The sequence below is a fragment of the Elephas maximus genome, chromosome 4 (assembly GCF_024166365.1).
Source record: "Elephas maximus indicus isolate mEleMax1 chromosome 4, mEleMax1 primary haplotype, whole genome shotgun sequence".
NCBI lineage: Eukaryota > Metazoa > Chordata > Mammalia > Proboscidea > Elephantidae > Elephas > Elephas maximus.
This window is the reverse complement of record NC_064822.1, coordinates 66359177-66383152: the sequence shown is the minus strand read 5'-3', so window position 1 is coordinate 66383152 and position 23976 is coordinate 66359177. Positions and strand designations below refer to the sequence as shown.

General features: G+C 38.4%; 1 protein-coding gene across 1 annotated transcript in view; it reads left to right on the top strand.

Annotated features, from left to right (window-relative positions):
- The window catches only part of LOC126075148 (pregnancy zone protein-like), a 76449-nt gene extending 55892 nt beyond the window's left edge, over positions 1-20557 (top strand). Inside the window, exons 17-36 of the mRNA XM_049882400.1 lie at positions 1596-1707; positions 7569-7722; positions 8346-8574; positions 9269-9395; positions 9595-9716; positions 10146-10197; positions 10700-10783; positions 11495-11671; positions 12176-12263; positions 12917-13073; positions 13519-13593; positions 14123-14300; positions 14920-15143; positions 16026-16244; positions 16420-16550; positions 16925-17015; positions 18238-18306; positions 18647-18749; positions 19786-19827; positions 20535-20557. Coding sequence (XP_049738357.1) covers positions 1596-1707; positions 7569-7722; positions 8346-8574; positions 9269-9395; positions 9595-9716; positions 10146-10197; positions 10700-10783; positions 11495-11671; positions 12176-12263; positions 12917-13073; positions 13519-13593; positions 14123-14300; positions 14920-15143; positions 16026-16244; positions 16420-16550; positions 16925-17015; positions 18238-18306; positions 18647-18749; positions 19786-19827; positions 20535-20557 — 2457 coding nt within the window. The remainder of the gene's footprint in view (positions 1-1595; positions 1708-7568; positions 7723-8345; positions 8575-9268; positions 9396-9594; positions 9717-10145; positions 10198-10699; positions 10784-11494; positions 11672-12175; positions 12264-12916; positions 13074-13518; positions 13594-14122; positions 14301-14919; positions 15144-16025; positions 16245-16419; positions 16551-16924; positions 17016-18237; positions 18307-18646; positions 18750-19785; positions 19828-20534) is intronic.
- Positions 20558-23976: the final 3419 nt, after the last annotated feature.

Genomic DNA, 23976 nt, shown 5'->3' with positions numbered 1-23976 from the left:
AACATGTGAGAAAAACAAAAAACGTTCCACAGCCTTTCTGGCATCTTTACAAGGGTAAGTACTTGTTGGCAGCCGTTATATTAGTCACTTGCACAATAAATAGTTGTTGAATGATTTAATACACAAAGTACAGTACTTTAGTCCTCACTTTTAGTTCGGTAAAATTTCAGTAAACCAGGAAGTAGCTCTTCATTGAAAAAGGTTTGATAATGTGTATTTTCAGGATTAACTATAACTAGGCAGGATTATGAAAGGGTAATTTATCCACATTGTGAGATTAATCTTATACCTACCAAAAAAGACTAAAAATTCTTACAATACCTTGAGGAAAACATATTTCATTCTTCTAACACACATTGGTGGCTTAGCTGAGAGCAGGTTAACTCTCTCTTCTTGTATCTCTAGAGAGAGTCATAAATCAGTTGCTGGGGGGGAGGGGGGATAAATGGAATGAGGACCCTTTAGCTTTATTAATTAGCTATTTAATCTTTAAACTTTTATATTCTGACCTTTTTCTCGCCATCCCACACCACTACCGCTGCTGACAACTGTGACCCAGAGTCCAGAGTGCCCCATGTACTCTGAGATAAGACAGCTAGTAGTATTTACCTATGGCTACCATTGAAGGAACATAAATTTGGGAACATAGAACTTCTAGGAACTAGGCTGCTGTGGGTATCTGTGTGTGTGTTTTGAATAAAGAGGTCAAAGACAGTTAAAAGAAACTGTGAGAAAGAAAAGGGGAAAGACAAATGATGATTTGAGCGTAGGTACTCAGGAAAAGGCATATCTTCCAATGAAACATAAATAAAGCAAACTTTGATAAGACTGTGGAGAAAAATATGCGACATGTTGCATAAAAACTATATCCAACATTACAATTAAAAAAGTTACTCTATGATAAAGTCATCGATTATATGTATAGATATGAATATGGATAGATATATAGAGATACAGATTTTTGTTTGGGGGGGAAGAAAGGAAAAAAGCACCCAGGACTAAATACTTAGTTTCCTGGGTGCAAAATATAATTAAAGTGGCATCAGAATATTTCCAAAGCTATAGAGCTTTACCGAAGCAGACTGCCACATTTCTCTCCCACAAAGCAGCTGGTAGGTTCAAAACCTTTTGGTTGGCAGCCAAGTATTTTAACCACTGCACCACTAGGGCTCCCATCAGAATATACTCATTGCCACTGAGCCAATTCCAACTCATAGTGACCCTATAGGACGGAGTAGAACTGCCCCCATAGGGTTTCCAAGGAGTGGCAGGTGGATTTGAACTGCTGACCTTTTGGTTAGCAGCTGTGTGCTTAGCCACTCTGCCACCAGGGCTCCCATCAGGATACAGGAGACAGAATTCCAAAATAAGAATCAGAAAGTGTGTTCTGATTCCAATTCTAACATTCGCTAACTGAATGAACTTGATTTTCTGTGCCTCGGTTTTCACATTTATAAAATTGCTCACCTCACTATTGCATGGAATTATCATCTGATCCTACAAGCTATGTGTATGTTATTAGTGCAAGTGTAATACAAGTTTAAGAAGTTAATTCCAGTCTCAAAAATATGCTTTAACCATGAATATTTTTCCAGTCTGTAGGATTAAATATTTTTACCAACTCAAAAACCCGTAAGCCACATTTTTGTCTGCTGCCTCAAGTGTACCCAGTTCCTATAGGCTACGGAGGAGGTAAGGGTGTGATCTGTTTGTTTTCTAGAATAATAGAAGAAAATAGGATGTCTTACTGGGTTGGGTTGGAGTAGAAAGCTATTTTTCTAAGCATTGGGCCAGATGACTCTTGGTAAATTATTATCAAATAACATTTTTCCCAACAAAAATATTTTTAACCAATCATTGTTATTCTCTCTGTCTGACATCAAAATCACATAGCCTTCAGCAATCTTGCTACTTCAGATCTTCCCTGTTTCCTATGAATTCAATACATTAATGTGTCAGGGTGTTGCTGCCGGCTGCCGTTGAATTGGCCCCTGACTCATGGCAACCCCACACACAATGGGTTGGAACCATTATGATTCATAGGGTCTTCATTGGCTGATTTTTGGAAGCAAATCGGTAGGTCTTTTTTCCTAGTCTGACTTGATCTAGAAACTCCACTGAAACCTGTTCAACATCATAGCAACACACAAGTCTCCACTAACAGATGGTGGTGGCTGCTCACAAGGTGCATTGGCCGAGAATTGAACCTGAGTCTTCCCCATGGAAGGCAAGAATTCTACCACTGAACCACCACTGCCTCCAAAAAATATTCTTAGCCTACCTCAATTGTCTTTAGTCAGAACAGAACACGAGGATAATGCATGGTTTAAAGTCAGGAAAGGTGTATGTCAGGGTTGTATCGTTTCACCACACCTATTCAGTCTGTATGCTGAGCAAGTAATCCGAGAAGCTGGACTATATGAAGAAGAATGGGGCAACAGGATAGGAGGATCAAAGACCACAGCCTTCAGTATGGATTGCACCTCAACATAAAGAAAATAAAAATCCTCACAACTGGACCAATAAGCAACATCATGACAAATGAGAAAAGACTGAAGTTGTCAAGGATTTCATTTTACTTGGATCCACAACCAATGTTCATGGAAGCAGCAGTCAAGAAATCAAACAATGCATTGCATTGGCAAATCTGCTTCAAAAGACCTCTTTATAGTATTAAAAAGCAAAGATGTCACCTTGAAGACTAAAGTACGCCTGACCCAAGCCATGGTGTTTTCAATTACCTCATATGCATGCGAAAGCTGGACAATAAGTGAGGCAGACTGAAGAAGAATTGACGCCTTTGAATTGTGGTGTTGGTGAAGAATATCAAATATGCAATGGACTGCCAGACCAGAAGAACAAACAAATCTGTCTTGGAAGAAGTAGAACCAGAATGCTCCTTAGAAGCAAGAATGCTGAGACTACATCTCACATATTTTGAACATGTTATCAGGATGGATCAGCCCCTGAAGAAGGACATCATGCTTGGTAAAATAGAGGGTAAACGAAAAAGAGAAAGACCCTCAATGAGATGGATTGACACAATGGCTGCAACAATAGGCTGAAGCATAATGATTGTGAGGATGGCGCAGGACTGGGCAGTGTTTCATTCTGTTGTACTTAGGGTCACTATGAGTAGGTACCAACTCAATGGCACCTAACAACAACAACAAGAGAGATTATACTGCAGTAACAAACAAGCTCCCACATCTCAGTGAATTAGCATATAGTAGTTTATTTTTTGCTCACACCAAACCTCCTTGTGAGCCCTGCAGCTTTCCAGAAGAGAGTCAGGGATATCCAGCCTGCTTCCAGTCTGCTTCCATCTTGTGACTCCCCTATCTTCAATTGTTAGTTCAAGATCACTGCTATGGGGGAGGAGGAGGAAGGTTGCACATGACTTTTAGGGTCAAGAATGGAAGTAGCATACATCATTTCTGCCCATATCCCACTGGCCAGAAATTCTCACATAATTCCTAACCACAGATCAAGGAAAGCTGAGAAATGTGAAGGATAACATAGATATTAAATGTCTCTGTCACAATCCTCTTATGGAAATCAAAATAATTTCGAAGTACTGGACAAAATTGAATGATTCAACTAATCAGATATACTGCTAATCTCTTTGTGCCTTTCAAGTACACCGGGAAAGGGGAAAAGTTTAAAAGATTCTAACTTCGAATATTCTTTTCTACTGCTATCAGATCTAGATAATTTTCTATCTACCTGATGGAATGTCTACTAGTCCTGCTTCCCGGTAAAAATTAGGGTAGTGGGACAAAGTCCTTTCTTTCTTTTTTAATAAGCATGAACACATATTTTAATACAGTTGAAACCATTTGCCTGGGAAGACAGTGAGTAAACTTCTAGTTGAAAACACTTTCTTAAACAGAAAGACAACCTAGTATAGTGGAAAAAGAGCACTGTGATAAGAACAGAGAGGAGAGTTCCCATTACACCTGTATCTGCTATGACTTATGCAATTTTAAATATTCACAGACTCACTTAACCTTTTGGAGGCTCAATTTCTTCATGTCTGAAGTCAAAAATGGCAACACCAAATTCACCAAGGTGTTGTTTTGAGAATAAAATTCTTTAAAAAAATCTAAACAATGAGTCCATGTGAAAGCATGTATTTTGTCAAAAAAAAATCTGAAAACCACTATTGCCTTATTTTCATGTCACTCGGAAGTATGCATTTTCTTTCTAAATCTAAGGAGAAAGAAATGTCAATACAATGATCTAGAAGACCTGAAAACTCGGGATACCATTGTTAAGATTTTATCCCCAATATTCTATAATATTCTGTATTAATTTTTCATCCATTCTTCCCTCTTCATTTTCAGTTACACCACCTTAATCCTGTCCTTCATTATCTCATAACCAAATTACTGAAAAACCTCTCAATATACCTTCTTGACTCTCCACTTCAATCTTGCGTACTGTGAATTACTAATTGCCCTTTAACATTGATTTTATCATGTCACTTATTTCTCATGTACACTTATTGCCTCCAGAATTCACAGAACTATTGTAGTTAAGGTTTTAAAAAAGCGTATCTAACTCTATTTTACACCTAAGGCACAAATATGGGATCTATATCTTCTGATTTCTGGACTATCACTCTATTTTTTTTTTTAATCAAGCTTACCCTTACTTTAACAGATCTAATTTATTTGCCCTAAACTTTGTCTCAAGAAAACAAAGTAAAATATTATAATGAAATGTGCAAAGACCTGGAGATAGAAAAACAAAAGGGAAGAACATACTTGGCCTTTCTCAATTTGAAAGAACTGAAGAAAAATTCAAGCCTCCATTTGCAATATTGAAGGATTCTACGAAAAAATATTAAATGACGCAGAAAGCATCAGAAGAAGATGGAAGGAATACAGAGACACTGTACCAAAAAGAATTGGTTGACTTTCAACCATTTCGGGATATGATCAAGAATCAATGACACTGAAGGAAGAGGTCCAAGCTGCCCCGATGACACTGGCAAAAAACAAGACTTCGGGAATTGATGGATACCAATTGAGATGTTTCAGTAAATGGATGCGGTGCTGGAAGGGCTCACTGGTCTATGACAAGAAATCTGGAAGACAGCTACCTGCCCAACTGACTGGAAGAGATCCTTATTTGCACCTATTCCAAAGAAAGCTGATCCAACAGAGTGTGGAAATTATCAAACAATATCGTTAATATGACACTAAAGTAAAATTTGAAACCTGCTGGTATAGTGGTTAAGAGCTTCAGTGGCTAACAAAAAGGCCAGCAGTTCGAATCCACCAGACACTCCTTGGAAATGCTATGGGACATTCTACTCTGTCCTATAGAGTCGCTATGATTTGGAATCAACTAGACAGCAATGGGTATGGTAAAGAAACATTTTGCTGAAGATCATTCAAAAGCAGTTGCAGCAGCCCATCAACAGGGAACTGCCAGAAATTCAAACTGGATTCAGAAGAGGACATGGAGCAAAGGATATCATTGCTGATGTCAGATGGATCCTGGCTGAAAGCAGAGAATGCCAGAAAGATGTTACCTGTGTGTTATTGACTATGCAAAGGCATTCAACTGTGTGGATCATAACAAATTATGTATAACATTGTAAAGAATGGGAATTTCAGAACACTTAAGTGTGCACTTGAGGAACCTGTAGTTAGACCAGGAAGCAGTCATTCAAACAGAACAAGGGGATACTGCGTGGTTTAAAATCAGGAAAGGTGTGAGTCAGGGTTGTATTCTTTCCCCATACCTATTCAATTTGTATGCTGAGCAAATAATTTGAGAAGATGGACTATATAAAGAAGAACGAGGCATCAGTTGGAGGAAGGTCCGTTAACAACTTGCGATATGCAGATGACACAACCCTGTTTGCGAAAGTGAAGAGGACTTGAAACACTTACTGATGAAGATCAAAGGCCACAGCCTTCAATATGGATTACACCTCCACATTAAAAAAAAAAAAAAAAAAATCCTAACAACTAGACCAACAAGCAACATCGTGATAAACAGAGAAAAGATTGAAGTTGTCAAGAATTTCATTTTACTTGGATCCACAATTGACACCCATCAAAGCAGCAGTCAAGAAATCAAACAATGCGTTGCATTGGGCAAATCTGCTGCAAAAGAAATCTTTAAAGTATTAAAAAGCAAAGATGCCACTTTAAGGACTGAGGTGTGCCTGACCCAAGCCATGGTGCTTTCAATTGCCTTGTATGCATGCAAAAGCTGGGCAATGAATAAGGAAGACTGAAGAAGAATTGATGCCTTTGAATCATGGTGTTGGTGAGGAGCATTGAATATACTATGGACTGTCTTGGAAGAAGTACAGCCGGAATGGTCCTTAGAGGCAAGGATGGCAAGACTTGGTCTTACATACTTTGGACATGTTATTAGGAGGGATCAGTTCCTGGAGAAGGACATCGTGCTTGGTAAAGTAGAGGGTCAGTGAAAAAGAGGAAGATCTTAAATGAGATGGAGTGACACAGTGGCTGCAACAACGGGCTCAATAGCGTTTCGTTCTGTTATACATGGGTCACTATGAGTTGGAACCAACTAGATGGCACCTAATAACAATGACAATCTTCTTTGTGTTTTTTATATAATTACATCCACTACTTACTGTACCATGTAAAACACACATCTCTTATAAACATTCTACTCCAGAGAGGTAAGATTTTCACTGCCCCTGTGAAGCATCCTTTCCCACCTCTGAGTCTTTCGTATCCTTTGCATATCCCTTTCCCTGGAATGCCCTCCCCATTCTCCTCTGCTTCCCATCCTTTAATGATCATCTTAAGTTCCACTTTGGTAAAAGTAGGTCCCTGGGTGGTGCAAATGAATACTTTGCACTTGACTACTAACCTAAAGGTTGGTAGTATGACTATACTAAGCATGGAAGAAAGACCTGGTGATCTGCTTCCTTAAAGATTGCAGCCAAAAAACCGTATTCTGTAACACATGGGGTACCATGAGTTGGAATTGACTCAACAGCAATGGGTTTTGTGTTGTTTTGTTTTTTGATCTAGGTAAAAGTCCTTTTTGGTCAAACTAAAATTCATTCTCTTTTCTTTCCTGAGTCCCCACAACCTATAACACATGCTATACTGTCTCTTATTGTTTATTGTTCATGTCTCTGTATCTCATTCACTGGTTTAAAAAGTCATTCCTGAATTCCTCTTGCTTCAGCTGTTATCTGTTCCTCTTGTTTGATTCTCACTGACCTGGAGGACATGTGATCCCATCTCAGTGTAAAGACAGTATTTGGCATATTCAATTACGCTTTATCCTCCCCTTCACCAGATGAATAATCCTTTTTATTTCAGTTTAGGGAGATCAGCCTTTAATTTTATCCCCAGAGAACATACAATTACCTCTAGACTCTATTTGGACAAATAGATAAGTAAGCAAAATAATAAGTTGGTAGGTTAAATTGTTCCAGCAATAAACATTCCCTGAGCTAATGATCTTAGCCTACCTGATAAATTACCTGATAAATAGGCAATTATTAGAAATTAACAATAAAAATGAGGCTCATGCTGAGCACTGTGTCTTTTTCCTCATAGCAATGGGGGCAGGTCTAGGTGTACCTGGGTCACCTGCTCCTTCCAGAATTGCTTATCCAATGATAATGAGAGAAAATGTACAGAATGTTCAAGTAAATGAGATAGTCCGGAAGTATTTCCCGGAGACCTGGATCTGGGACTTGGTGGCACTCAAGTAAGTTGTGTATTGCCTCGAATTAGGTTTAGGAGAGGATTTGCATACTTCCCTATATTCTGGTGTTATCCTTGGTTCCAGTTCCTTTCAGTTCTTCTCCATTCTTTTCTAGTAAATATTTAGGTTCACAGTTCATCTATTTCATAGCTAAATAATGTAAATTTGTTGGACCTCGGTTCCTGAGATACCTAAAGTAATAGAAAGCAGGAAGCCTTGCATTTCCCACCCCACCCCCCCCAAAAAAAGAAACCAAACCCTCAGAGACCTCACTAGGGGTGCCAAACCTTATGTCAAAGTCAAATTTAACATTTACTGTACTTAAAAACCAAACCTGTTGCTGTTGAGTTGATTCCAACTCATAGTAACCATGTAGGACAGAGTAGAACTGCCCCACAGAGTTTCCAAGGGTGTAATCTTTATGGGAGCAGATCGCCAGATCTTTCTCCCAGAGAGTGGCTGGTGTGTTCAAACCACCAACCTTTCGGTTAGCAGTCACGTGTTTAACCACTGCACCACCAGGGCTCCTTTTACCATTCTAGACTACTTAATCATTATGCTCTTAGGGTCAACTATGGTTCTCACTAAACAAGGGATTCATTCGCTCTTATTTTTCCCTTCACTAGTTCATCGGGTGGAAGTGAGGTGACCATGAAAGTCCCGGACACCATCACGGAATGGAAGGCCAGTGCATTCTGCTTGTCTGGAACAAGAGGACTTGGCCTCTCCCCCATCGTCTCTCTTCAAGTCTTCCAGCCTTTCTTCCTAGAACTCACCCTCCCCTACTCTGTGGTGCGAGGAGAAGCCTTCACACTCAAAGCCACTGTGCTCAACTATTTGTCCCATTGCATTTGGGTAAGGGCACTTCTCTAAAAGCGAGTGAAAGTAGAAGGAAGGAATATGATCACCACTCATTACCTATGTCTCTAGTCTCAAGGGTAAATCATAACCAAATACAATGTATCCTAATATTGGGATGAAATAGGTAGTAAGAGCAAAGCTACCTGATTCAAGGTGGTAAGGTTATATTTTTAAATATCTGCGTAGTCCTAAATTCAGACATTATTTCCACCGGATTATTTCACTTTTTCACACCTACTAAAGGAATGTGTCTTCCTTGCGTTAACGCAAGCCTTGAATTGTGCACATTCCGTATTCTAATTGTCAGCTTTTCAATTCCTTTATTGCAAAAACCTAAACTACAAAGTAGTTGATAGGATTTAGCTTGTTTGCATAATTTCTTAAAGCCTTATAGGTCCCTGGGTGGCACAAGCCATTTGCAATCGGCTACTAACCTAAAGGCTGGCATTTCAAACCTACCCAGCAGAGCCACAGAAGAAAGACCTGGTGAGCTGCCTCTGTAAAGATCACAGCTAAGAAAACCCTGTGGAGCAGTTCTAATCTGTCACACATGGGGTCATCGTGAGTCAATGAGGCGGTGGCAACAGGCTTCTAGACTAGTATGCATTGCCTCCCTAAGCTTCTTTTCCTAGGATTGACCCTATTACCTGCCTGTGTTCTCAAACATGCTCATGGGTGTGGGGGACAGGTCAGAATGCAGCTCGAAGACTCTTCTGCCTTCCTGGCCATCCCAGTAGAGAAGAATGCAGAATCCCACTGCATCTGTGAAAATGGAAGGAAAACCATGCACTGGACTGTGACACCAAAGTCACTGGGTGAGTGATAAAGTTGTTGACATGTTTCACCTCGTACATTCTGACGATTTGCTTTTCACTCTGACCCGGATTCATGCTTTTTCTCCTCCTTTAAGAATGAGTTTATTGTTCGAAAACCACTAGACATATTGAGGAAACTTTAAAAGGAGAAACTATTTGATATTAAAAAAATCACTATTTAACCGTTTCCTTCTCATAGGAAAGGTGAATTTCACAGCATCTGCAGAAGCCCTACAGTCTCAGGAATTGTGCGACAAAGAGAAACCTAAAATCCAGATATCAGGACAGAAGGATACCATAGTGAAGCCCTTGTTAGTTGAGGTATGTGATCAGTATACTTTCCCTGAGTCTTGGGGGCCTTATTTTGTAATACAATATTACCTCATATTTATGTGGGAGCTCTGGGTGATGCAAATAACTAAGAGTTCAACTATTAGCTGAAAGGTTCATGGTTCAAACCCACCCAGAGACACCTCAGAAGAGAGTTCTGGCAATCTGCTTCCAAAAGTTCACAGTCTTGAAAACCTTAGGGAGCACAGTTCTACTCTGCACACATGGGGTCACCATGAGTCGGAATTGACCTCACGGCAACTAAAAATATTTATGTGACAGTGACATCTCATTCTAAGAATATGGATGTATCTACAAGGAAATTTTTTTTACTATCACTTTCTCCTCTACTTCAAAGTAATTGCTTTTCCTCCTGAACCCTCAGTATCACCTTACTTTTTTTCTTTTTCCGCTACAAAGCCTGAAGGAATAGAAAAGGAGGAAACTTTCAACACACTGCTCTGTGCATCAGGTAGGTGTCAAAAATAGATAAAATTCTCATGTTAAGCCACTTTCTGGAGCCTTGGTAGCACAGTGGTCAAGAGCTCAGCTGCTAGCAAAGGGTCAGCAGTTTGAATCCACCGCTGCTCTTTGGAAACCCTATGGGGCAGTTCTACTCTGTCCTATATGGTTGCTATGTGTCAAAATCAACTTGACAGCAATGGTTTTTTGTTTTGTTTTGTTTTGTCTCTTACTATTATTTTGAAAAGAAACTCCAGGTCACCAACATATATAGAAAACCAATATTTTACCAACGTCCACTAATATAATAATATAAAAAATTAGTATTAAGAAAATTCAACTCTGTACCATCTAGAATCATCTTGAGGACAGTGCTCAGTCTGCAGACCTCTTCTCTCCTTAAGTACCGCTTGGTGATCTTATCTAGTCATGTAGCTTTATAAACAACTATGCACTGGAGATCACTAAATTTACATCTTAACTCCCTTGTATACATTTTTTTTTTTCATTAGATACTGGAGTTCCTGAAAAGTTGTCTCTAAAAGTTCCTTCAGATGTGGTTGAAGGATCTACTAGGGCGACATACACAGTTGTGGGTAAGTCTCCTAGCTCCAAAGGAAGCTGCTGTCCATCTCTATAATTCTAGTGCATAGGGTCTCACCATCTATGGTTAAAGAAGTCCCTGACACTAGTCATTAATATGAGAGAAAGAGCACTTAGCCTAGGATAACACAGTTTATTACTCAGAAACAAGATCCAATAAATGTCATGCTACCCCTATTATGGAAACCCTGGTTAAGAGCTACGGCGGCTAGCCAAAAGGTCGGCAGCTCAAATCTACTGCGTGCTCCTTGGAAACCCTATGGGGCTGGTTGTTATGGATCAACTTGATGGCAATGGGTACGGGGCCTCTATTATGACTTGACAGACTCTTTAAAAATAAGCAGGGTCACCTCTCTGTGCCCTCATCTTCAAGAGATTGACTAGGTGATGATGATACCTAGTAGACTTGAAAATAATTGGTAGTTCAGTTTTACCAGACAGGTGACCCATCAGAAAAGGTGTATTTTCTGTCTTGCAGTTTCTTCCCTACTTTCTCCGTCCTTGAACAATCTACTTTATTTTTCTGCCTTTCACTTTCCTTTCTCTTTCTTGTTTCTTTACCTCCTGTGCTTTCTGGTCTTCTCCATCCATAAAAGGTTTAGCCTCTCAGGTAAATAATCTATTTTCCTATCCCAATACAAATGATCTCTGAGTTCCTCTGTTTGTTTGTTTGTTTGTTTGTTTTAACATCTTTTAATCCCCAGGAGATATACTGGGCTCTGCAATGCAAAACCTTCAGAATCTTGTCCAGATGCCCTATGGTTGTGGAGAACAGAATATGGTCCTTTTTGTCCCTAACATCTATGTCCTGAACTATCTGCGCGAGACACGACAGCTAACAGAGAAAATCAAGTCCAAAGCCATCAGCCATCTCGTCAGTGGTGAGAGATTAACCCATATGGAAAACTCTTAATTGATTTCCCTAAATATATTCATCAGTAAACTCAAGCAACATCCCTTTGGTTAAGATTTGTTAGTCACAGTTGCTGTAGTACCCAATAAAATGTCCCACTATACAGCCATAAAGGAGTCCTGGTAGCACAATGGTTGAGTGCTTGGCTGCTAACCGAAAGGTTGGAGGTTTGAACCCACCTGCTGCTCCAAGGGAGAAAAGACCTGGCAATCTGCTGCCGCAAAGATTTCAGCCTAGGGAACCCTATGAGGGCAGTTATACTCTGTCCTATGAGGTCACTATGAGTCAGAATTGACTCAACAGCACACAACAACAACATACAACCATAAAATTCAATGGTATCATCAAGGCTTGAAAACATTTCAGTAAAACAGTAGTTGCCCTATGGTCGCTCAACAAGCATTGAAGAAAAGACTGATTAATCCTCCAATGCTTCTGCTACTTCATAAGTGTATGAAAAATTCCTCTACAGGGTATCAAAGACAGTTGAATTATAAGCACAATGATGGTTCATACAGCACCTTTGGGGATCATGATGGTCGAACTCAGGGAAACACATGGTAAGATAATTATTTCCATTTTTTTTTTTTTTTTATCTGTAGACCCATGATATTTCAGCATTCTGTAAATATGGCTACTCTCGAATACCTGGAGTTCCATTATGGAAAAAAGTTAGCCTTTAATAACCCACATGTGTATCATCCCAACTGGATGATCTCACCATTTCATCTCTGAAAGCTCACCTGCCCTGATAGCATAGCTCATAGGGTGAAATAGGTACCTCCAAAATGGAAATAGAAGGCAGAATGTGTTCTTATGTGAAATAATAGAGGAAGAAGCTTCTATACTCTGCATTAAGGGAGAAGAGGAGGGAAAGGGGAGGAAGAGACAGTGATGTAATATTTGGGAAAAAACATTCAGGAAATGGCAGTGTTGGTGGTAGGGAAGCTTGGAGACTTTTACAGGGGTTTCATAGGAAAAAAGTAAAAAAGCATCTACTCTGCAGAAACCAATAGAGTTGAAATAAAAACACAGAGATTAAAATGTTTGCTGGACTAGAGAATATTCAGCTTTCAAGTATCTTTTTCCCTTCTAATCCCCCTCACTGATATCCCTCCTACTGAAATGTGAAGATCAATGTCTCTAGGCAGTGTACAAAGTGAGTTTACAAGGGAGGTAGTCCTCATGCCTCTGTCTCTTCTTTGCTGGACAGGCTCACTGCATTTGTGCTCAAGTCCTTTGCTCAAGCCCAGTCGTACATCTTTGTGGAGACCTCACACATCATGAATGCCCTCACGTGGCTCTCACAGAGACAAAAGGAAAATGGTTGTTTCCAACGCTCTGGATCACTGCTAAACAATGCTATTAAGGTGATGCCTTCTGCAATATTTTTCTGGTCGCTAAAGATAGGGATATACAGGAGGGAATGATGTTCCTGTAGGTCCTCAGATCCTGGTAGCATATATTTGAGGGCAAATGGTGCACTCTAAAGCTCCAAAACCTAGCAATAAACTAATAGTTTTTTATTGGGTGAAGTGGTGTGAAAAAAATACCAATATACCATTACAAGTGAGAGAAGGTGATTTGAGACAGATTCAAGAATTTTAGGGTGAAGAAGAAAATCAACAATACAACGCAAGAAAAGAAATTGTCTAGTGAATGCTTCATTCTGTTGTACAGAAGGTCTCCATGAGATGGAGCCAACTCTACAGCAAGTAACAACAATAGAAGCTGTCCAAGAGGAAAAGCAAAGTTGACGAACTTTGGTTAAAAATTAGTGATGTGTCTGAGTGTCTCTACCTCTGATCCTTACAGGGTGGAGTAGATGATGAACTGACACTCTCTGCCTACATCACCATCGCTCTACTGGAGATGCCACTGCCCGTCAGTGTATGTACTAGCACATTCCCTGTACCTTCCTGGCAAATGAAATAAAAAGTATGAAACTATGAATCTCTGAGGAAAATGGGTTCCAGGTTTCATGATGTTTAATTTTGGTATTGTTTTAGCCATCTGCAACAATGTGCTCAGGCATAAAAGGTGGTGTAGGCCACACCCCAGGGAGACTCCCTTTACATTGGATCAGGGATGTGACCTTAGTAAGGGTGTTGCAGTCCCACCTTAATCCTCTTTAACGTAAGATTACAATCACAAAATGGAGGACAACCACACAACACTGGGAATTATGGCCTAAGCAAGTTGACAGATACTTTAGGGGGACACAAGTCAATCCACGACAAGGTATACTTCACTGGAACTTAAAGAACTAGGTTCTTTCAGAAACTCCAGGGGAAACTATTATCTGGTCAGAACTGTGATATTACACAGGCACACTGTGGCTTTTAATCTAAGATTTGCCTGGGGACTGTTCATTAGCCCGGTTCTGTTGTCTTAGGATCTCCTTTCATCTTCCTCATAGCACTTAGTTGTCCGAAATGCTCTATTCTGTCTGGAAACAGCCTGGAGATCCATCTCAGAGGCCCAAGGGAGTTTTGTCTACACAAAGGCTTTATTGGCCTATGCCTTTGCACTAGCAGGAAACCAGGCCATGAGACATGAGCTGCTTAAATCACTAGACAGAGAGGCTGTAAAAGAAGGTAAGAGCTGCCATAGAAAAATTTACCTTCAACAATCACCAGTGATCAAAAAAGGAAAGAAGACCTATTGAGTAGCTATCATGCTACCTTAATCATAACGATAGTAAGAATAATTTTTTATCTAGTACTTAAATTCTCTTAAGTAACATGGACCATTTTATTAATTCACACATTATAGACCCTATACTGATCAACTTTTCACACAGGTATGTAGCAGACACAAAGACATTGTGTGACTAACTGGAACCTTAATTTACCTTCTTGGCAACTATTTGCTTGATTGGTGATTATTTAATGCTTTCATTTGATTTATGTCAATCCATTGAACTCCAATTATAATGATCATTCATGAGTTACTTTTTTTTTATATGTAACAAAACATTTGACATTTCAAAAATCTTCACATACACAGTTCTGTGGCATTACATTCATTATGTTGTTCAGTCATTACCTTTTTCTGTTCCCAAATTTTACCATCACCTTTAACCAAATCTCAATGTCCCCAAAGCATTGAGTCCTCCTTTACTCTTCCCTCCCACTCACTCCTGGTAACCACTAATAAACTTTGGTCTGTATACCATTCTCTAAGCTAAAGATGCTACTCTTTTCCATTTCAAAGAGGATTCAATCCACTGGAAACGACCTGGGAAGCTTCAAGAAGCTAATGCTGTCTATTATCAACCCCGGGCTCCTTCCATTGAAGTGGAGATGACGTCCTACATACTCCTTACCTATCTTACTGTCCAGCCTGCCCCATCTTCAGCAGACCTGTCTGTGGCATCACGCATTGTGAAATGGATCACCAAGCAACAAAATCCCCAGGGAGGCTTCTCATCCACCCAGGTCTGTGCAGTGACTCTAGGAGGAAAATAAATATACTAGCACATAGGCAGAGACAACATATTTTAGCAGCTGAATAGTTGAGTAGTTGGTGTTTCTAATACACACTTTCTCCATTCCTCCCTCACCAGCCAAGTCCCAGTCTTATAAATTTCATATATGGATCACTGCCTTGTTCCCTTTACACTCTCATATCTTCTCTTCTTAGTAGACCCCCAATAGTACAGGTAGAGTAATTTTCCTAAAGCAGTGTTTTCATAAAGATAACTTCCCTGATAGAATACATCTTTTTGCCTCCAAGGTCTAGAATTAGCTAATATTTTGACCAAAATATTTCCTTTCTCCAGTAAACATGAACACTCTTATCTAGTTAGGCTGATTCTTTCATTTTTTCCTGGAATTGTCTCGCTGCCATTTTCATGTCTTCTTTTAAAACATCCCTCACCCTGGTCTCCCATATACCTCTTTTCTGTTCATATAAATCTTTCCCATCATTCAGAGATAATCTTATTTCTCACCTTCTTCACAGTCCTCTCTTAACTATTCTATGACATATTTTCTTCTCCCTTCTCTGAATTTTTACAAAAGACATTGTTGCATAAATGTATAAATTATTAAAATAGCCTCTGCTTGTGTCAAATATTTGAGCCTAATCTCTCTATGCATATTCTAAGATGTTTGAATGAGGAAACTTTTGCTTCGACCCCACAAAGTACCTAGAATAGTTCATGGTTAATAACCGTGATCTGAACTGAACTGAAATTCAGTTTAAGGGCTATGATTTTGACTGAATATGTCTGAGAGAGAATAGTATTAACATAGTTTGCATCCAGTTTAATATTGATAGCTTACTCTTCTGTGATTTCCGCACCCATCTTTTTTCAGGATACAGTGGTAGCTCTCCAAGCTCTCTCCAAATATGGAGCAGAAACTTTTACTAAAAGTGAGAAAGCAACTACAGTCACAGTCAAGTCTTCAGGGGCCTTCTCTAAAGAATTCCAAGTAGATGATGCCAACCGCCTATTGCTGCAGGAGGTCCAGCTTCCAGAGATTCCAGGGGAGTACCTCACAAATGTGACAGGGACAGGATGTGTGTACCTCCAGGTGAGACTGCCAGGGCTTGAGGAATTTTGAAAATGGAAGAGAAAGTCTCAGAGTGAAATGTGAATTTCAAAATAGAAAGAGAAATGGGTGCTAAGAGGAAGTATGAATCACCTGGAAGAGACTGTGAGACTATTTGAATGCAAAGATAAACGATTTCTTTTTCAATTCATTTTAGACATCCCTGAGATATAACATCCTGCCCAAGAAAGAACAGAAAGCTCCCTTCACCCTGAAGGTTGATACTCTCCCCAAGAACTGTGATGGAGTAGCTGCTCACAAGAAATTCCAGATTCACGTCAACATTAGGTAAATCCTTCATCACTACCAGGCCATTTGTATAAAGCTGGGAAATTGATTTTTTTGTGTGGGGAAACTCCACTGTCCAAAGTCACACATAATGAATGTGGAACACCTGAAGTATTTATTAAAAGAAACTTTTCTTCACTCTTATTGAAAAAACTTAACAATGAGAAAAGGATGTTGCCATACATCCAGAGAATGAGTAAAAAATAATGGTTTTTCCAAACAACCATAATGGAAGCAAATAGCATATATATAAGAACGGAGTGGTAGTTAGGGACAGGGAACACTAGAAGTAAAGGAAAAGGGGAGATTGCTGTCTTGAACAAATTCCAGTGGATTTTGTTTGAGTGCCTAATACCTATGCCTTGACTTCCTAGTTACACTGGGGAAAGATCCAGTTCCAACATGGCTATTGTTGATGTGAAGATGTTATCAGGCTTCATACCTGTGAAACCATCAGTGAAAAAGGTAAACTCTGAATCCCTTACAGATAAGTCATGACTAATGCTCACATTTATGGCTGTCAATTTTATTTTATTGATGTGGTTTTCAAGAGATTTACTTCCCCAAACATGTATCTTTAAATAGTGTGTTTCCATCATTTTAATAGTGGGTATCACAGTTATGGAAACCCTGGTGGCATAGTGGTTAAGAGCTACAGCTGCTAACCAAAAGGTTGGCAGTTCAAATCCACCAGTCGCTCCTTGGAAACCCATCTATTGGGCAGTTCTACTCTGTCCTATAGGGTCACTATGAGTCGGCATTGACTTGACGGCAACAGGTTTGGTTTTTATTGGTTTATCGTGGTTATTTGGAGTCCCTGGGTGACACAATTAAATGTTCAACTACTAACCTATTTAAACAAAGGTAAATTGAGCTTAAAAGTGAAATGTGATGTAAAATGAGCTTAAAAATGAAATGTGAATTACATTTGTAGCCCATGACAAATGACGAGTACATATAATAATTATTTTTCCTAGTTCAGATTCCTCCTTAAAATATAATTCTAAATCCCTTTTTCTTTTTGGAATTCAGTCTTTTGAACCTCTTTTTTAGACAGGCCCTCACACATTACCACACAAATAATTGTTCCAGCCAAGGCCAACACAAATGGTACGATTTATTTACACTCTAAGTCCCTTTGAGCAGTTAAATGAAAAAGCACTTTTTTCCACCCAGTGATCAAATATAACAACTATATATATATTGGGAAAGCTAAAAATTGTCTACTTTGTGGTATTTAAAAGAATGTTAGTGAAATTTCAAATTTCTAGTGGTTAATCAAATTTGAAATCTTAGCGGTTAAGCAGGCTCTGAAGTCAGACTTATATGAGACAAATCAGCTTTGCCATTTATTAAAAAAAAAAAAAAATTTTAACAATGGATGAATTAATCTCTTTGCACTCATTTTCTCATCTGAAAAAGGAGATAATTACAGTTCCTACCTCCTAGTGTTGTTATGAAGATTATATGATTTAATACATGTAAAATCAATTAAAATTGCAACTAGGACATAGTAAGCATTCAATAAATATCATCATCATCCTTATCATATTACTATTATTCCTAAAGAAGTTAGTATTAGCAGTTTGGATGCTTCTGAGCACATTTAGATTATAAATACTTGAAAACTGTTCTCAGCCTAAAATTTCCTCATCCCATATTTCTGGCTTATGTTCTTGGTCAACAGCTCCAAGAAAGGCCTGAGATTCAAAGGACTGAAGTGAGCACCAACCATGTCCTGATTTACTTTGAAGAGGTAAGAGTCTCTGTGACCTGTGCTAAATCAGGAAGAACTACTAGAGACTAAATTTCAATCCAGATAAGAAACAGGACTTTTCATATGTATAATTAAGGGTGGAGAAAATGGCCACAGAGGGAAATTAGGCCTGCACTGGTCAACAAGGCTCAGTTTACCACATTGGACTGTTCATACAGTTGTCCCTTTTGTCCTTAGTTCTTTTGTCTTTATTTTACCTGTCAGTGAGTGTGTTATGTAAGTCTCAAAATGGCAGGGCTTTGTAATATTTTAATGTGAGAGGATGGTAACTAGAACTAAGTTAACCTTTTATTCTAATTCAATTTTCCTGTCTCTTCAGCTAACCAGTCAAAACCTGAGTTTCTCCTTCTCAGTAGAACAAAATATCAAAGTAAAGAATTTAAAACCAGCTAAAATCAAGGCCTATGATTATTATGAGACAGGTGAGTGAGATTCACCCATGCTGAGTTTTATAAGGGAACAAACGACCAACTGAGTTAAAGGGCCACCTTCTCAAAAAACTCCACAACATTTCATTGGAAGAAAATGTTAGTTTATGGTCACCGAATAATCATATTCTTAGAAAATGTTAGTTTATGGTCACCAAATAATCATATTCTTATATATTAGGCTGTCATCTATCTCCTAAATGGTTCCTAAAACCATTGTTACAAATTGATAATAAAGCAATAGGCAATGTTCTATATAAATTCCCCTATAAAATTGTTTGGTATGGGTTGAATGATTCCGAAAAGATATGAAGAGTAACAATAACTAAAAGACATCTTGGCACTGATGCGTGATATGAAACCTAGAATGTTATTTACTTTTGACTTAGTGCTTTTGGATTGTTATTGTTGTTAGATGCCATCAAGTCAATTCTGACTCATAGCCACCCTATGTATAACAGAATGAAACATTGCCTGGTCCTGCACCATCCGCACAATCATTGCCATGTCTGAGCCCATTGTTGCAGCCACTGTTTGTTTTGGATAATCTCATAAAACTTGAAAAACTTTGTAGTATATCAGGAAATTCTTCCTTTTACTCATGACTTTGAACTAGAAACTTATGATCTTATATGCCAGTACAGTATAGCATGTTGGTAGTGTTAAAACTGATTTTCTTCTAGCATCAAAGAACAGTTTAGAGAGGAAGGTACAACTGCAATGAGATAAAAATGAAACTGAGAAACAAGGCTACATGGAGTCCTATAGCTAGACATATATGCACATCATCTGTGTAACCTGTCCCTCAATTCTATACCTAGGCCCAATTTTCCCCCTTGGTCCCCTTCCCCCAATCTTAAATGGCTTAGTATAGAAGAAGTAAGTCATTTCTATTGGCTCCATAGCTCTGCTTTGTATGTCAGAGCACTACTTTCTTACTTAATTTACACGATTGATAATTAACGCTCAGGTGCCTATTGCTGAATGTCTTCACTCCTTCTTCATCATATCCATCCTTTTTGTGCTTCAGATGAACTCACCATTGAACAGTACAGTGCCCCGTGCAGTGCTGGTAAAGTATAAACAGTAAAAAAAAAAAAAAAAAAAGAAGGAAGAAGAAGAGGGAGGGAGGGAGGGAGGAAGAAAGGAAAGAAGAAAAACAATAATCATTTCAGTTCTTGACGTAAGACTGCTTCTTAAGACGAGTATATCCTATATTATAATATATATTATAAAAGATGAATTTACCATATTATAAACCCTACTGATGTATCATTTATGAATTGAACTATTTCAAATGTATTGTAGAATTTCCCAGTGGGAAAAAAAGTAAAGTATAATTACTGGTGTCTTGGTGGCTTATTTGAGAATGAATCCAGAAACTTATCATATATAAAAATTAAATCATCTAAGATTTAGTTTACATTTTATACTCAGTGATAATGTCTTATATTTGCCACTCACAGCTTTTAGAGGCTATTTCTAAACCTGTTAGTTAAGACCAGGTAACTTGTCACTTTATTTATATAGTACAGCATGAGATATGTGATACGCAAGATCTTCTTCTAGGCTGGCTGAAACGATTTATTTTTGACAATACAGTATTTACTGTGAGAACTGTGATTCTTCATTCTAAAATTTGTAAAATGTCAAAAGATCTTCATCATGAAAAATAAAATTCTATTAAGTGAAAATACTTATAATTGAAAAATGGAAAAATATTCCTTCAGTAGATCACAGAATTTCCCTAATATTTATACCTTTTCTTATAACGTTTAGAATCTCAACAGGGAAATGCTTGAGAAATGAAAAGTTATGTACCTCATCAGACGAACTCCAGAAATGAAGAATAAAGACTTATCAGGAGAGGGGAGAGTAGAAGAAAGAAGGGAAGAGAATTAAAAAATACATTAATATTTGTATGTAAATAAACTTATGATATTTTCAACTCTATCTTTTCTTTTGCTCTTTACCACTGCTAGATTTTCTTTCTAAAATATTTCTCTATTCTCCATAGTATTTTGAGACACTGAAAAAAATGTATACAAAGGGCTACACTCAAAAACAGTATAAAAAGAAAGAAACCATTGCAATCAAGTATAGAAAAATCAAAATAGAATTCTAAAAAATGTTTTAAGTGACCCACAGGAATGCAGGGAAAAGGAAACAGAATATATATATATCGGCATACTTAAAAAAAAAAAAAAAAGCTCATTGTCATCAATGACCATATGGAACGGAGTAGGCCTGCTCCGTAGCGATTCCAAGGAGCAGCTGGTGGGTTAGAACTTCTCATCTTTTGGTTAGCAGCCAAGAGCTTAACCACTGAGCCACCAGGGCAAGCCCTAACATATCAATAATCATATTAAGTATACATGATCTAAATACAACAATTAAAAGAGATTGGTGGAGTAGATTTAAAAAAAAAAAAAGATCCAACTCTCTGCTGTCTCCAAGAGAAACTCACTCCTAAAATAATGATATAGGTAGACTAAAAGTAAAATGATGGAAAAATATGCCATGGAAATATTAATGAAAAGAAAACACGGGTGACTATGTTAATATCATTTGAGGTAAACATCAAAGCAAAGCCAAAAAAAAAAAAAAGAAAGTTAACAGGGACAGAGAGTGACATTACATAGTATAAAAAGGGTAAATCCACCAAGAAGACAAAGCAATCCTAAACGTGTATGGCTCAAGCAACAAAACACCAAAGCCAATAGACCTAAAGGGACAAATAGACAAATCCAAAATTACAGCTGAACACTTCAAAAGTCATCTCTAAACAACTGATAGAACAACTAGACAGTAAATCAGCAGGGATATAGAATAATACCATCAACGAACAGGACCAAGACAAGGATGTTCATTGTCACCACTGCTATTCAAAATAGTACTGTAAGTTCTAATAATTGAAATAAGAAGAAAAAGGAAATAAAAGACATGCCAACTGGAAAGGAAGAAATTTGCTATAACAACACTAAATGTGTATGAACCAAATGTCACAGGGCATCAGAAGAGATGACAGTCTATGTAGAAATCCCAAGAAATCTACCAAAAAACTCCTGGAACTAATAAGTCTGTTCAGCAAGGTCTCAGGATGCAGTCAATATGCTTTAAAAATTTTTATTTCTATATATTAGCAATGAATATGTGGAAAAAATTAAAAATACAATACCTTTTACAAATGCTCAGAAAATGAAATAATTAGGTGCAAATCTAATAAAAAGTACAAGACATGTATGCAGAAAACTACCAAATGCTGATGAAAGAAAAACTCAGTGAATAGATATATCATGCTCAAGGATCAGACTCAACATAGTGAAGATGACAATTCTCCCCAAAATGATATACAGGTTTAACTCAATCCCTATCAAAACTCCTGCAAAGATTTTTATAGAATTATTCAAAAATTTATATTGAAAAGCAAAAGAACTAGAATAGCCAAAACAATTGCAAAAAAGAATAAAGTGGGAGAAATCACACTCCCAATTTCACGACTTAATACATGGCTGTGGTAATCAAGATAGCGTGGTAGTGGCAGAGGAGTAGATACATATACAATAAATGGAGAGGAGATGGACCAAGATGGCAGCTTAGTTGGACACACCAGCTAACACTCGAGAAACCATGTGAAACTGATATAGATGACAATCCTGGAACACTAAGCAGCAAATGGAAGGATGAAGAATTAGACCAAACACTGAATGGAAAAGGAGAAACTGAATGAAAACAACAAAAGAGGAGATTTATGGATCTTAGCCACCCTGCCAGTTGGCCCAGCACAGCGTGGCCATCTTAAGACAAGGCAAACATCATTTCCAGGTGAGAAACACAGGCAGGCAAATTCACTGAATTCCCAGTATGAAACAGAGAAACACTGTAGACAAATCTGAAGTGAAGCAACTGGTGAGACTATTTCCTGCACCTATGCCTGATGACTAGCCAGACAGGCACATCACCTCATCAGCAACACCTGTCACTTCCTGACAGGCACCATCTGCACCTCTGCCAAATGATGAAAAGGAGATTCTGGAGCCTTCATCCAACATTTGCAAACCTGTCACATCACACATCCCACACCCAGACAATTCTGGCAGGCTGACTGCACATGAAGTGAAACCCCACCATCTATGAAGACACCAATTTGTGCATGTGCAGGGGGCCTATCTCATCCATTTGGGTAGCACTCCCTCATTGCAGCTATGGAGACATCCTGCTCTGACCTCCAGAGGATGCACTAACTTCTAGTACCAACTTGGAAGGACTCCACAAGGGCTGTGGAGGGATCCTGACCTCTCAACACTTGCCACCTAATATCAGGGAAAGGACCTGCTCTCCCACATCCACTCAATCCTGTAAGGGAAGACATATGAGCCTAATCACAGAAGACACATGGGTGTGACCACTATACCCACTAGTGTGAAGAAATCACACCCAGTCAACTGACACCACCAAAGTCACACATAGACCAGTACCACAAAACAACAGTTAAAATCATACAAGGGAAGAAAGACATTCTAAACAGAAAGGGGAGAAAAAAAGCTCCTGACATATCAAAACAAACCAAAACAAAAAAATCAGGACAAAATAAATGTAATCAAAAAATTTAACTAATCAACACCTTAATGGCTCAGAGGCCACAGACAATAACAAATGATGTGAAGAAACAGGAGAAGATGGCTCAACAAATGAACAAAAGGAAGGGATAGAAAACCTTCCTGAGGAAGAAATGCTCATAGAACTACCTTATAAGGAATTTAAAAAACATATATTCAGGTTCATGCTGGGTTATATTCAGGTTCCGCAAAGAGATAAAGAAAAAAAAAAATCCTAGAATTCGGATATACAGTACAAGGAAAAATAGACAATTAGGAACCATAAAAAAACAACAACTAAAAATCCAAAGAAAACCCTGGTGGCATACTGGTTAAGAGCTACATGTGCTAACCAAAAAGGTTAGCAGCTCGAACCCACCAGGTGCTTCTTGGAAACTCTATAAGGCAGTTCTACTCTGTTGTATAGAGTCACTACGAGTTGCAGTCAGCTCAACAGCAATGACAACAGACTAGAAATCCAGAAGATTAACCATAAAATATCAGAAATGGATAACTCAATGGAAGGGTATAGAAGTAGAATTGAAACAATGGAAGAAAGAACCAGTGAAATAGAGGACAAATCACTGGCTACTAATCTGTTTGAGGAACAATCAGAAAAAAGA